At 47.9% G+C, this 15,601-nt stretch overlaps 1 protein-coding gene across 4 annotated transcripts in view; it reads right to left on the reverse strand.

Annotated features, from left to right (window-relative positions):
- CEP350 (centrosomal protein 350) overlaps positions 1-15,601 on the reverse strand; it is a 132,188-nt gene that overhangs the window by 100,083 nt on the left and 16,504 nt on the right. For all 4 annotated transcript variants that reach the window (XM_073571357.1, XM_073571356.1, XM_073571355.1 and 1 more), the window contains exons 2-4: positions 13,675-13,757; positions 13,114-13,157; positions 11,159-11,273 (exon numbers count right to left, since the gene is read on the reverse strand). In XM_073571357.1, coding sequence (XP_073427458.1) covers positions 11,159-11,273; positions 13,114-13,157; positions 13,675-13,753 — 238 coding nt within the window. In that variant the 5' untranslated portion in view covers positions 13,754-13,757. The remainder of the gene's footprint in view (positions 1-11,158; positions 11,274-13,113; positions 13,158-13,674; positions 13,758-15,601) is intronic.

The raw sequence follows: 15,601 nt of genomic DNA on the forward strand, positions 1-15,601 counted from the left end.
AACTCCATAGAGCTAAATCTGATCACTCGTATCTCCAAAATGTTGATGGAGAGATGTGACTCTCGGGATGACCAACGACCCTGTGCCGTGTGGTGACGAAAGACCGCACCCCAGCCCAGAAGACTTGCGTTGGTGGTTACTACCAACCATCTTACTGTGAGAAAAGACCTCTCTTGATTCAGGGAGGACTTCAGTGTCCACCACCTGAGGGCTTGCCTGACCCGCAGGGACAGAAGGATCCGACGGTCCAGGGAAAACGGGTTCTTGTCCCAAGTTAACAGCAACGCATGTTGTAAGGGACGGGGGTGGAACTGTGCAAATGGAAATGCTTCCATCGCTGCCACCATCTTTCCGAGAATTCTCATGCTGAAACGAATGGAATGAGAAACCGATCAGGAAAGAGTCCGCGCTGCCTGTTGTAAGGCTTGGGTCTTTTCTGGAGGGAGTATGAACAACCCACGGGAAGTGTCCAAGATCATTCCTAAAAAGGAAATCTGTTGAGCCGGTTCTGGGAAAGACTTTTCGAAGTTTATCTTCCAGTCCAGGCGAGAAAGTGTATATCCACGGATTCCTCGCAGGCTGGAAGGGACGGACCCTTGATGAGCAGGTCGTCCAGATACAGTAACACCACCACTCCCCGAGAGTGGAGAATGGCTATGACAGCCGCCATGACCTTGGTAAAGACACTGGGGGCGGTGGCGAGTTAGAAGGGCAAGGCAACGAACTGGAAGTGTTTCTCGTGAATAGCACGCAGGAACTGCTGGTGGGACGGGTAGATCGGAATGTGAAGGTAAGCATCCTTGATGTCGATGGAAGCTAGAACTCTCCTTTTTCCATGGAAGCGACAACTGATTGGAGAGATTCCATTCGGAATCGCCGTACCTTGACAAACTGATTTAACAGTTTGAGATCCAAAATGGGTCGCATCGTCCCGTCCTTTTTTGGAACAAAAAGGTTTGAATAAAATCCCCTGAACCTCTCGTGATGAGTGACCGGAATGATGACTCTGTCCCTTAGCAGAGCCTGAACAGCCCGAAGGAAGGCTCGTGTCTTTTTCTTGGAGGGGGGAGAAGAAAATTCTATCTTGTATCCGGAGAACACCAGCTCCCTGACCCACTTCTCGTGGACGACCGCGAGCCAGGTGTGGCTGAATGAAAGTAGGCGACCGCCAACTTTGTCGGTGTCCGCCGAATACCGCAACAAGTCATTGGGTAGATCTATGAGATCTGGCTCTCCTAGATCCAGAAGCCCTAGGCCTGGGCTTCCAAGAGCGGTTAGGTCTGTATGAGACCTGGGAGCCTCTGTCTCCATGCGGGGACCGACCTGATTCGGAAGAGAAGGTAGAGGACCAACCGGAATTGTTGCGAAAAGATCGAAAACGCGTCGGCTGTTGGTTGCGAAACGGCCAAACAGCCTTTTGTTGAGGAAGGAATTTACTTTTCCCCCCTGGTAGTATCACAAATGAGCTGGTCCAGTTTCTCTCCAAAAAGACGACCCGTTTGAAAGGGGAGAGAAGTCAACGATCTTTTAGATGTGGCATTCGCCCGCCAGCCGCGGAGCCATAGGTTTCTTCTAATGGAGATCGCATTAGCGGCAGTTTGAGTCGTGCAATTGGCGGCATCAAAAGAAGCGTCTACTACAAAGTCCGCTGCGTGAATTATCTGCCTGTCGACCGTGACAGGGATGCAGCCCACTTAGGGGTACTAAACGCAGGAGGCCAATCAGCAGCGGCGGCGAGGGACGTTGGCGCACAGGCTGGGTCGCAGTCCGTGCATAACAGTTAGTCTGTGCACTGGGTATGGCAGACTTGCAAGTGGTACACACGGTAAAAAACGCAGAGTGCTTCTTAGCAGCCCGTTTAGCCTCCTTAGATTGAGACCTAGCGCTCCTGAAAGGGTTAACAGCAGAGCCTGTCTGCAGCTGCAGGGAATGTGCCGGGAAGGGGTTAAGCTTTAATCTGAGGGCAGATGCAGCTTACCAATGGTCCTGTGCTGTGTCCCCGGGAGGAAAGCGGTGGCCCTGTGGTGTCACCCGGTATCCGGCTGTCCAGAGCAGGCATAGCGCTCCTGAAAGGGTTAACGGCAGCTGAGGTAAAAGTCATGGCCCCCGAGATTAGAATTGCGCGTCTCGTAAGGAATGAGAGGCGCCAAGAGTAGGGGGGCGGCGACATTAGCGCTGGCTGCGCTATTCAAATTGCGGCCTAGTAGGTCGGAAAAGCCGGGGACTAAATTTCTGGCCTCCCTGGGGTAAGCTCCGGGCGGGGGTTGGGGGGCCGCGACCGGGCGCCAGTGTACCGTCGCTGACGCTATGTCAGCGCTTCTCCCAGGGACAAGGACCCGACCCCATACCTCCACTTCTGTGCTCAGGCAGGTCGTCGCTGTCCGGGGTCTTCCAGCTGCAGGTGTCTCATCCTCCGGGCGATGTAGCAGAGCTGGAGGAGGTCTTAAAGGGGCATTGCTCAATCGATCCACCCTGTGGTAGGGGGATGCAGAGCTCTGGGGCTGATTCAGGGCATCCGAAAAGTGCTGCTCAAGTCCTTCTCCATGCACTCCTGTGCTTCGTCCTGTTGAGCTTGCCCTCGTATCCGTGGAGTACCGACCGTAAGGGAACCATCGTCAGAGGAATCACCCCCATTTGTTGCAGGAAAGTGTACGGGGAGGTATACTCCGCGTGCTTGCCTGTTGTTGGTTTGGAGGAGAGTGAAAGGAACAGTCGCTCCCTCACGCCATTAATTAAAAAATAAAAATTTACAGAAAATTCAAAAATAAAATAAAAACGGTGGGGTCTGAAACCAGACCCAAGTGCCTCCTACAGACACTAAGCAAGAACTAGAGAAATCTCAGCCAGCGAGAGGGTGTATACTGCAGGGGAGGAGCTAACTTTTTTCTGGTTTACTTAGGGTCCTCCTAGTGGCAAGCAGCATAACACCCACTGTCTGTGTCCCCCAATGAGGCCTAGGAGAAATAGGGATTTGTGTGTACTCATAGTTTTCTCCGAGCCAATCATTAGGGGACACAGGACCACGTGTGTTATGCTGCTTGCCACTAGGACGACACTAAGTGAACACAGAAAAATTAGCTCCTCCTCTGCAGTATACACCCTCTTGCTGGCTGAGATTTCCTCAGTTTGGTGAAAAAGCAGTAGGAGTATCTAAACAAGGAACAATAACTATGTCAAAACCTAAGAAGGAGACAACAAGGCAATAGGCTAACAGGGTGGGTGCTGTCCCCCAATGATTGGCTCGGAGAAAAGGATTTTACAGTGAGTACACACAAAAATCACTTTCTCCTACGCTTCATTGGCGGACACAGGACCATGGGACTTCCTAAAGCAGTCCCTGGGTGGGAAGCAATCACAACTGTTACTACCCAATGTATCACTGGCTTACTGCTGTGGTACTGCTGATTGCAGAATGCGCCTGCCAGGAGCTGCATCTGCAGAGGACAGAGTGAATTTGGTAGTGCTTTGTAAAAGTTTGCAAGCTGGACAAAGTCACAGCCTTGCAGACCTGTTCTGCTGATGCCTGGTGCCGAATGGCCCATGAAGCACCCACTGATCGGATAGAATGCGCCTTAATCTCTGTGGGGACAGGTGTGCCCCTGACACGGTAGGATTCCTAAACAGCCGAGCGAATCCACTTGGCTAGCGTGGCTTTTGAGGCAGCTAGACCCTTCCTATGCCCCTCTGGAAGCAAGAACAGGGCATCTGACTTGCGGAAGGGAGCCGTCCACGAGCTGTACCGTCTAAGAGCCCTAACCACATCCAGGGTGTGGAGGGCCTTCACGACACGATGGACTGGTGCCGGACAGAAAGAAGGCAAAACAATCTCCTCATTGAGATGAAAGGAAGACACGACTTTGGGCAGAAAAGACAGAGAGGTTCTCAAAACTGCCTTGTCCTGATGTAAACTCAGGAACGGAGGGCGGCAGACAGGGCCGCCAACTCTGAAACTCGTCTGATTGAGGTAATCACCACTAGGAAGACCACCTTCCAAGAAAGAAAGGTTAGTGATACGTCCTGAAGTGGCTCGAAAGGGGCTTCCTGTAAGCTCCGAGGACCAAGTTAAGATCCCATGAGTCCAACGGCCTTTTATAGGGAGGCTGTTATAAATGGGACACCGAGGAGAAAAAAGCAAAACAAGCTAAGTCACAGAAAACCAGAGAGGTTGGTAACTATGCAGATTGCAGATCCCTGATCTTACCACACAACTAGCAATAGCCGTGGAGCGTGCCTACGATGTTCCTAGACGCCTCGTCACGGCCAGAGGACTAAATAAGCCTAAAGCAAGAAAAGGGAAAACTAACTGCCCCAGAGCAGACCCCAAAGGAATAGATAGCTCCCACACATGTATTGACGGTGAAACAAGATGAAGGCACAAACACAGGCAGGAAAATAGGCTGAGCAAATGATGGGGCCCAAACTAACTAGACAGGAAAGGAAAGGAAAGACACTGTCGGAAACCTGCAAAAAACCCTACAAAAATCATGTCCCACACTTCTGATAGCAAAATTAACCCTGAAGTCACTAGACTTCTCCTACTATATCAGCACTCTGAAATATTCTGAGACAGAGCAAAAAGAGACCGAACTAGTAAGGGACAAAAAGCCAATTGGCAAAATACTGATAAATAAGAGTGGAAATTAAGCACAGCCCCCAGCAGGGGATGGCTGACCACACCAAAAAACTGAATAGACCAACAAAATCAAGTGTGAACATTAGCAGAAAAACTTAGCTTTAGATGGCTTGAACAGAGTTGAAAACCAAGAGTTGACAAGCCAGAAGGAATCACCAGCAACTGAATAGGGTGTCGGCTGTCTTAAATCCAATCAGAGACTCCTGAGATCCAATCGTCATCCTCATTCTCAGGTGGCAGATCTCCACCGATCAAATCAGCCTCTCTACCTCCTGTTACCACCAGAGGGAGCCTGGAAGGAGAACTCACAACTGGTGAACCAGAGAATGAACTCACAACAGGAGGCGCCACATGGGAAACTCCCTGAATGAACGTCTTCACCTGCGATTTGGTGGCAATTTTGCGTTGGAATAGAACTGACAAGGCCGAGATTTTACCCTTGAGTGAGCTAAGCGCGAGACCTGACTAATCCGGATTGTAGGAATTCCAAGATGGATGGGATGGAGAACACCACAGTCCTTGCACCACGAGAAAAAGATCTTCCAGGTGCGGTGATAAATGCGCATAGACACGGGCTTCCTAGCACTAATCATGGTGGAGATCACCTCGTGAGAGAAACCGGCTTGTGCTAAAATCTAGGAATCAACGGCCACGCTGTCAAAGACATGGCCCCGGAGTTCTGGTGGTAAATCGGGCCCTGTAAGAGTAGATCCAAGCGATCTGGAAGTCGCCAGGGAACGTCGGCAACAAGTTGGACTAGTTCTGCGTACCATGTCCGGTGCGGCCATTCCGACGCAACTAGGATCACTGGTACCCCCTCTGCTGATTTTCTTGATGACCCTTGGAAGCAAGGGAAGAGGGGGAAAAATGTACGGGAGTCAAAACCGGTGCCACGGCAGAACTAGGGCGTCTGCTCAGATGGCGCATGGATCGCGCGATTGGGCAATGAATTGAGGAACTTTGTTGTTTAGTCTTGACGCCATGAGATCCACATCTGGAGTCCCCCAGCGATGGCAAATCTGCTGGAAAACTTCTGGATGAAGAGACCACTCTCCTGAGGTGAGGCCCTGGCGGCTGAGAAAATCCGCTGCCCAATTTTCTACCCCCGGGATGTGGATCGCCGAGATGGGCGAATGGTTGATCTCGGCCCAACGGAGGATGTGACTCACTTCGTGCATGGCCATCCTGCTCCGGGTACTCCCTGACGGTTGATATACGCCACAGCCGTGGCGTTGTCGGATTGGATCCTGATGAGGTGACCTGCGAGTAGATGGTGGAAACTCAGTAGGGCTAGTCTGATCGCTCGCATCTCCAAGATGTTGATGAGGAGACGTGACTCTCGAATGGACCAACGACCATGTGCCATGAGATGGCGAAAAACCGCAACCCAGCCAAGACGACTGGCGTCGGTGGTCATCACCAGCCATTGTACTGGGAGAAAAGACTTTCCTTGACTCAGGGAGGATTTCAGTGTCTACCACCTGAGGGTCTGTCTGACCCGCAGGGACAGAAGGAACCGACGGTCTAGGGAGAGCGGGTTCTTGTCCCAAGTCAACAGCAGCGCATGTTGCAAAGGGCAGAGATGAAACTGTGCAAATGGGACCGCTTCTGTCGATGCTACTATCTTTCCGAGAATCCTCATGCTGAAACGTATGGAGTGAGAAACTGGTCGGGAAAGAGTCCCCGCTCCCTGTTGTAAGGCTCGGGCTTTTTCTGGAGGGAGAATGACCAACCCGCAGGAAGTGTCCAAGATCATTCCCAAAAATGAAACTTGCTGAGACTGTGCTGGAGAAGACTTTTCAAAGTTTATCTTCCAACTCAGGCGGGAAAGTGTCTTTACTGTGATTCCTACGGATTCCTCGCAGGCTGGAAGGGACGGGCCTTTGATCAGTAGGTCGTCCAGATACGGGAGTACCACCACCGTGAAGGATGGCTATGACAGCCGCCATGACCTTGGTAAAGACTCTAGGGGCGGTGGCGAGACCAAAAGGCAAGGCAACGAACTGGAAGTGTTCCTCGCGAATTGCGAAACGCAGGAATTGTTGGTGGGATGGACAAATCTGGATGTGCAGGTAAGCATCCTTCATATCCATGGATGCTAGGAACTCTCCTCTTTCCATGGAGGTGACGACTGAACAGAGAGACTCCATTCGGAATCGCCGTACCTTGACAAACTGATTTAAAAGCTTGAGGTCCAGTATGGGCCGCATCGTTCCGTCCTTCTTTGGGACCACAAAAAGGTTTGAATAAAAGCTCTTGAACCTTTCGTCTTGAGGGACTGGAATGATGACTCCGTCCCTTTGCAGTGCATGGACGGCCCAAATGAAAGCTGTTGTCTTTGATTTGGGAGGTGAGGACCGGAAAAATCGTGTTGGGGGGGGGGGGGGGGGAGAAAACTTTTATATCCGGAGGACACCAGCTCTCTGACCCACTCGTCGTGGACGACCACAAGCCAAGTCTGACTGAACTAAAGTGAACAACCGCCTACTTTGTCGGTGTCCGCCGGATACTGCAGCAAATCATTGGGTAGAGGATCTATAGGACCTGGTTCCCCTAGATCCAGATGCCCTTGGGCCTGAGTTTCCAAGAGTGGTTAGGTCTGTATGACACCTGGGAACGACCTGATCCAGAAGACAAAGTCGTGGAGGACCAGCTGGAGTTGTTGCGAAAGGGCCGAAAAGGAGTCGGCTGTTGATTCTGAAATGGCCGGACGGGCCTTTGTGGGGGGAAGAAATTTACTCTTCCCCCCGGCAGCGTCAGAAGTGAGCTGATCCAGTTTCTCTCCAGAAAGGCGACCAGTCTGGTAAGGCAGAGAAGTCATCCATCTTTTGGAAGTGGAATCTGCTCGCCAGTCGCGGAGCCATAGGGCCCTTCTAATGGAGACTCGCAGATGCCTGTGCAGCGCAATTGGCGGCATCTAAAGAAGCGTCCCCTACAAAGTCTCCTGCGTGAACTATCTGATTGGCGATACTGGCTGTCTCTGGAGGAAGGTTGCTATCCTGGATGGCAGTAACTAACACCTCTGCCCAAGCGGCCATAGCCTTGGCCACTCAAGTCGCCACAAAAGATGGAAAGGGTGCCGCTCCTGAAGCTTCAAAAACTGAGCGAGCAAGGTAGTCAATTTGACGATCAGAGGGGTTTCTGACCGAAGAACCTTCAGAAACTGATAGAAGCGTTTTGGAAGCAAGACGCGATACAGGTGGATCCAAAGAAGAGAACTGTAACCAATCCTTCATTAGATCCGGAGCAAAAGGGTATTTAGCCTCAATAGGATTTTGACCTGAGAACCATTTATGCGGCTGGTCCCTATGTCTCTGGACAATGGCCTTAAACTCTGGATGGCTGGCAAATAACCTGCGCACACGTTTTGACTTCTTAAAGGAAACGTGTTCCGGAGCGGGAATATTTTCCTTGTACAACTTCAGAATCTTGTTGACTGACTAAGATAATCAAGCGATTCTTGATCATTTGGGGGGTTCTGAGGTACTGACATGTCAGACTCGTATTCAGAGTCATGTTCGCTGCGAACATTAGGAGAGGGAGAGAGAGAGCTCGCAGATGCTGAAGCGCGAGCGTGACTAGGGGACACGTCATGGCTTTCTAGAGACCTGACCATCCCTTGAGCGAGTACGAGCCCTGCTGGTGCGACACGTTCTAACTTAAAGAGGAGTCCCGGAGGGAGTCTATAGCCTTGGTTAGTGACTCCACGGACCGTGACAGGGACGCAGCCCACTCAGGGGGACTAAACTCAGAGGGCACAGTAGCAGTGGCGGCATATGGCGTTTGAGCACAAGCCGGGTCGCAATCCGTGCATAAGGGATTAGTTTGGGCACTGGACAAGGCAGTCTTGCAAGTGGCACAAGAGTTAAAGGCAGTGTGTTTCTTGGTAGCCCTTTCAGCTTCTATAGATTGAGACATAGTGCCCCTAAAGGGTTACAGGCAGAGACTGGGCAGAAGATAATGTGAATGTGCAGAGAAGGGGTTAATGACACTGCTGTGGCACCGTGCAGCTTACCCGGGTCCTGGTCCCGATATTCCCAGGGGGGTTCCGATATTCCCAGGGAGCTCTCCGCAGTGCTTCTGCACCTTTTAGCGTTAGTCACGCAGTAATAGGGCAAAGAAAGTAAGGCCATCGAGATTAGGAAGGCGCTTCTCGCTCAGAACGAGAAGCGTCAGTAACGTGAGCGGTACCCACTCACGGTGGGCGGATCTGTGGGAATGCAGCCTAGCACGGCCAGAAGCCGGGGCCTCAATTTATGATAGCCGCCGGTGATGCGCTCCGGCTGAAGAGAGGCCCGGCCGGACACTGCGCAAACGCCGCTGGATGCCGGATTAGCGCTCCCCCTGCCCGTTCATGGCGAATGTCGTCCCAGATCAGCCCATCATACTCACAGGGTGATGGCATAGCAGAGATGGAGCTGAATCGTCCTTAAAGGTACATCACTCAATCGATCCCCCTTTACAGAGGGGGATGGAGAGGTTGCTGCTTGTATCCGTGGGCTGCAGGATGGGTCCGGGGGAGGAAAGATGAAGGAAAACCTCCATTTGCCTCTGCTGCCGTTGGGAGGCCGGGAACGGCAGGAACCTTCGCATTAAATGAACCTCGGCATGACCCCTTCGTCGCAGGAGAGGGAACGGGGAGGTATACGTCGCGTTCTCGCCTATTGATGTTTCGAGGGAGAGCGGACCCCATAAAAAAGGTCCGTCACCCCCCTTCACGCCGTTAACTAAAAAAATAAAAATTTACAGAAAAATCGAAAATTGAAAATAAAAACGGTGGGGTCTGAAGCCAGACCCAAGTGCTTCCTACAGACACTAAGCAAGAACTGGGGAAATCTCAGCCAGCAAGAGGGTGTATACTGCAGGGGAGGAGTTAGTTTTTCTGTGTTCACTTAGCGTCCTCCTAATTGCAAGCAGCATGGTCCTGTGTCCCCCAATGAGGTGTAGGAGAATTTACTGTTTACGCAATAGGAGATCATCATTAATGGAGTACTTGGACTGCTGCCAGGTAGTCAAGCATATTCATGAGCTCTGAATAACCCTGCTCACACCACTGATTGGCAGCTTTCCTGTGTACACTGTGCATAGTCAAAAAGCAGCCAGTGGTGTGGGCGGGGTTATAGAGTTAAATATTCAAGAACTGCTAGATCTGCAGCAGAGAAAACAGCAATTTTATCAAATTGACAGTAAAGGCCCTTTTACATTTAGTGATGCACCAGCGATCCGACCCGGTCAGGATCGCTGGTGCATCGCTAAATGATCGCTAGTGAGCTGTCACACAGGCAGACCTCGCAGCGATGCAGCAGCGACGCAGCGCATGATACTCACCTTTCACACACAGCGATCCTGGCGTCCTCCCGCCCGCCTCCACGCGTCGCTCGTTGTCACAGCAGGAAGCCCCAGCAGGAAGCTGATGACGAGAAATGGAGCCGGACATTCTCGCGCGATCAGCGATGGACAGCGGGGGGAGCCGGTCGGAGGTAAGAATCACACATAGCGATATCGCTATTACGTCACAAAATCGGTGACGTTATAGCGATATCGCTATGTGTAAAACCCCCTTAAGTAGCCCAGGAAATGACATCACTGGAATCAGGGTCTCTGTCATGCTGCTCTCAGATGGGGTAGCAAAAACCTGGTGACAGATTCCCTGTAAGCTTCTCACTCCCAAGGGACCATAGACAGCTGGAACATGCAGGGAGCGATTACATGTCGGGAGAACCAATGTGCTCTCTTGAAAAAAAATAAAAAAATGCTTTCAAAGCGTCCTTTCCATGTACGTCTGATGAGAAAAAAAAGCTGCCATAGCATTTCTTGGCTTTAAATTGTTTCTCATAAAAGCAGGCCTTTACTTATGGGGCTCACTCCCCCTGCAAGCAGGCCTTTACTTAGGGTGCCAACCTTATGGTTTCAGATAAATTTCTAGGTGCTGCTGTCGCTAGAGGAGCCACGAACAAGTACCTCTCTACGTTGAATACTTATGGATGCAGGATATGGTGAATTTCACCAAGTAAGAAGCAGGTCAACTTAGTTTCCCAGGGATGGATTTCAGCAGATAGATGTAGTAAAAAAGTGACTATATTGCACAAATACAGGAAATGGAAGCAGTGTCGATCTGGCCCTTTCTTAGTAAAATTGACCATTGCTTACACCAGAATTACGCAGAAACTTCAGGCTGGACAGTGTTCTTTATATGCACAATCACATGAAATAACCGGAGAATCCCATACCCATTACATTAAAAGTCACCATGATTAAAGCCTATGATAACGAGGCCGAGCATGTGTGAAAGCCTTCGGTTCCGGCTTGTGTGGAATTTAATTCCACTGCTTTGAGAGATAAAGGTTTTTTTTTTTACGCTTTTCTTTGCGATCATGTTTTTTTTCGTTTTGAAGCTGGAAAAGTTTTTCTTTTGCATACAATACTGTAGACTGAGCTGAGTCCCCCATTACTATACAGATGTAGAATCAGTGAGCGCACAGAGAGAGACAGGACACCATGCGCGCACAGAGAGAGAGGATCTACCTTTTCTACTTATCTTCCGAGTAGCACTGCTTCCGGCTCTTTTGGCTTCCATGATGGGGTCACACACTGCACTGCTCGTGGGGGCCACATCCAGCTTATTGTTAGCGTGCCTTAGCTGAGGGGTGACAAATGCACACATCGAAAAATGAAATTATTGTACGCAGAAAATCAATACAACACCAGTACGAATCTAAGCAGTAGGATAAAGTGTTATTAATTATACAGGTTTTTAATTCTACAGCAAACAGTAATGCCCCTAACAGGTATTTCCCCTCACCATTTTAAAAGGGGTTGGCCTCCTATAAGGATTTTTTTTTTTTTTACATAAATGCATGCATTTTGGACTAAAAATAATTTTTGCAATTAGGTTTCATTACAAATTTTGCACCGTTTTGCTTTTCCAAGCTCTTTGTTTCTCTGCACATTCCACTTTAATGAAGCCTTTGGTCATAAATCAGCGGAGAGGAGCTCAGAAAAGACAGAGAAAAAAAAATAAACAAAAATTACAAACTTTCCTTTTAGACTATCAGAATGAGCTCAATGACTGATTCTCAGGTGGAGAGGTCGCCTATGTTCTATCAGTGCCGCTTTCCTCACACACTGACCAGCACTTCGGTCCATACAATGGCTGCGGGTGGAGGAGCCGGTGACCAGACCTGTCTATCAGCCTCCTCTTGATGGACAGGTCTGGTGACCAGCAGCCATTGTATGGACAGAAGTGCTGTTGAATGTGCAGAGAAACAAAGAGCACGGAAAGCAAAACAGGGCATTGTAGTAAAGAAAAAAAAGAACAAAATAAAAAGTTGATGGAAAAGGTGACCAACCCTTGTAAGAGCTGTGCTTACAGAACAGAAATGTTCCTAGTTAATGGGGTGTGGAGAAAGCTGCTCTCTTACAGTGCCTCACCCACATGTTGTGTGTAGTGATAAAGCTTAGCCCCAGTCTCTTTAATGGGCCAAAGCTGAAATACAAGACAGAGCCCAATAGCAGGAGTGGAGCTGTCTATGGAAGAAGGTAGCCATGTTTTTGACAACCTGTCTAATACTGAGAGACTACAAACTCCACAAGATCATGTCCAAAGGATACATGGGTACAGCTTATATTTTGCCCCACAGATACCTTGTGAACAAGGAGGGTTTTAAAATCCATCATTAGGAAAGTCAGGTTAACCCTTTCATTTTTGAACCCTTTTCCTCCCCTTATTACAAGAGCCATAATTTTTTTTTTGTTCAACGAGAAGTTATTTTTTAACAACACCATTCAGACAGCATGCTTGATTGCAGCCAGGTGTACTTTCCTCAAAAAAAAATAAAAAAATTATATATATATATATATATATATATATATATATATATATATATATATATATATATATATATATATAATTTTTTTTTTGTGTGTATATATATATATATATATATATATATACACACACACACACATACACAGTACTAATATATCTCACACACAATATATACATACATACATACATACATACATACATATACACACACACAAACACATTACATATATACATACATAAAATGTCCAACTTGGGATTATAACCAGAGACTAGACTAGTCCTGCTCTGCCCCTGGTCAGATTGAAAGGTCTCTCGCTATGGGAAAAACCTGTCAATCACCTAGCGAGGTGCTGGGAAGAGCCAACTTGGGGCAGATCTGGACTAATCTGGGTAGCATCTGGAACTGCAGGTCATCTCCTTCGAACTGGATAGGACGCAAATTATAACCCAAGCCTCTGGACTGACGTAGCACTATTTTTGGAAAAAGGCAGCCTTTCAAATATTTGAACTCACGGAAGATTAGTTATACTAGATTCAACTGTAGCAAATACTCAGCTGTGAGAAGAATTGGGTCTGAAACATAATGAACATCACAAAGTTGCAAAACATTATACTATAGATGTCTGCAGCAGCAATAAGCGGTCATACTCACCGCAGCTTGTGTGTTAGAAATCGTCTTCCATGCTTTACTTATTTCTGTGACAAGATAAAACATGTGCATCAGAATTTCACTTCTCTTCCTTCACAATCTGCTTGTTAGAGCTCGTGCACTAAACTGTATTTTTGGTCCCAGCGCTGTCCGTGAGAATCACGGGCAGCACTCTGACCTGTGTTATGTGTCAATGGGGCAGTGCATTGGAGTTGATTTTTCTATCTGCGTGAGAAAAAAAAAACCAAAAAAAAAAAAAACGCAGTATGCTTTTGTCTCTTCTATAAATCGCATGAGAATATGGGTGAATAAAAAAATTGGATGCTACATAGAGCCACAGTATAAACATGTGTTGTACGCAGATGAGGAGAAAAAAAAAAAAAGTTTTTTCTGGATGGAACTCTGAAGATGTTTTTGATACGGTCATGTGAACCTTCCCTTAAGTTTACATTTATGCCGTAATGACTAGGAGAATGCAGAAGGGAAACATTCACTGTCATGTCTGCCCTCTGGTCAGAGTCCTGCAGACTTCACTCCTCACATAATAACTGTATCACAGCCTACCTTGAATAGTCTCCCGAGACGGCTGATGAGGTGTTTCCTGGTAAAAAGTTGATGTCCTCCATAAATTCTTCTCAGCCATTCATCTACAATGGACAGAAAAAAAACATTCAATCAAAATGACCAATGTCCTAATTTTAACAGCGGAAAGTGAGTTATAATTTCTCACCCAGCTACACAACCCCCACCCCTACAAAAGCAGAGCAGTGGCCAATGTGTCATAAGATCCACGAGGATGGAGGCCGCCCGCGACAGCTGCTCCAGCCTGGGATCAAGTGCAGGCTATTGGATGCTGGAGGTTTAGTCAGGACAGCAGCCAGCAAAAGTGTAACATGACATGCTGGGGGTTATGCTTCTGCCAGCATGCAAGAATATCAATGCTGCATTAAGTTTTATCTTGACCTTTGACATTTTCTCAATTTAAATTGTTCTTTTTTTTCCAGAGAAAACCACGATAACTGATATGACCTACCACTTAAAGTCATGATGAGACGTCCACACAACTTGCAGTGTGATTAGAGTAGACATTGCAAGGAAATAAGATCGCCATTCGGGCTGGGATCCCATGTACCAGTCCGGGCAGAGGTGGCACATGATGGGTGTACTTCATGTACACGGCAGTGCATTATCAGCAGAACCACGTGGCCATTGAAAATAAAGCTCTGCTCACATGTCTGCTCAACCAGTCCGTCAATCTTTTTCCCCTGATGAAGCATATTGCGAAATGCATGTGGGATGGGTTTCGCCAAGTGAAGCCCCATTATTACCACTGGGTATTTATTCTATGTTTATTACTTTTACTTAGACCACATAGATTCTGATTTTCAGTCTGTACACCTCATTACAACCTTTACTGCTGTTGTTTTTTATCCATCTCCTACTGGCAAAACATGTGGTTCTTATGTCCTTTTATCTTTAAGGGACTGTCAGCACAGAATGACTGTTCAAACCAGGTTTAGATGCTCAGTGCTTCATGAAGGGCCCAAATACTAACATCCACCTTCTCCCCCCAATGACTGAAGCGTGTGGACACAGAATACAACTTCATTTTCTCCCTGCAGCTGCTCTGGTAAGGCAGCCAAGCATTATTTACATGTAATATCTTCAGATTACCACTATATGGTCAAGCAGGGCGTTTCTGGAGGTGATCGGTTTAAAGATGTGGGTTCTTTCTACATCAAAGATTACTGGTCACTTTATTAACAACCGGAACTTTATTGTACCAGCTGAAGAGCCCGGCGCTGCCCGGGCATAGTAACTGACTACGGTTAGTTATTAATATATAAAATATATATATATATATATATATAATGGCCCCGCCCATTCCGCATAGCCACATTCACTATAATATCCCACATCATCCCATCAGCCAGAGCTACCGGACTACTACCACTAGTATCCCATATCATCCCATTAGCCAGAGCCACCAGACTACTACCACTAATATGCCACATCATCCCATCAGCCAGAGCTACCGGACTACTACCACTAGTATCCCACATCATCCTGTCAGCCAGAGCCACCGGACTACAGTCATGGCCAAAAAGTTTAGAGAACGACACAAATATTATATTTTCACATGATCTGCTGGCCTCTGGTTTTTATGTGTGTTTGTCAGATTTTTTTTATCACATACAGAAATATAATTGCAATCATATTATGAGTAACAAAAGGTTATATTGACAGTTAGAATGAGTTAATGCAGCAAGTCAATATTTGCAGTGTTGACCCTTCTTCAGGACCTCAGCAATCCTCCCTGGCATGCTCTCAATCAACTTCTGGATCAAATCCTGACTGATAGCAGTCCATTCTTGCAAAATCAATGCTTTTATTTCGTCTGAATTTGAAGGTTTTTGTTTGTCCACCCGTCTCTTGATGATTGACCACAAGTTCTCAATGGGATTAAGATCTGGGGAGTTTCCAGGCCATG

This window comes from Dendrobates tinctorius, unplaced genomic scaffold (genome assembly GCF_039654945.1).
Source record: "Dendrobates tinctorius isolate UK_male_01 unplaced genomic scaffold, ASM3965494v1 ptg000029l, whole genome shotgun sequence".
In the NCBI taxonomy this organism is placed as follows: Eukaryota; Metazoa; Chordata; class Amphibia; order Anura; family Dendrobatidae; genus Dendrobates; species Dendrobates tinctorius.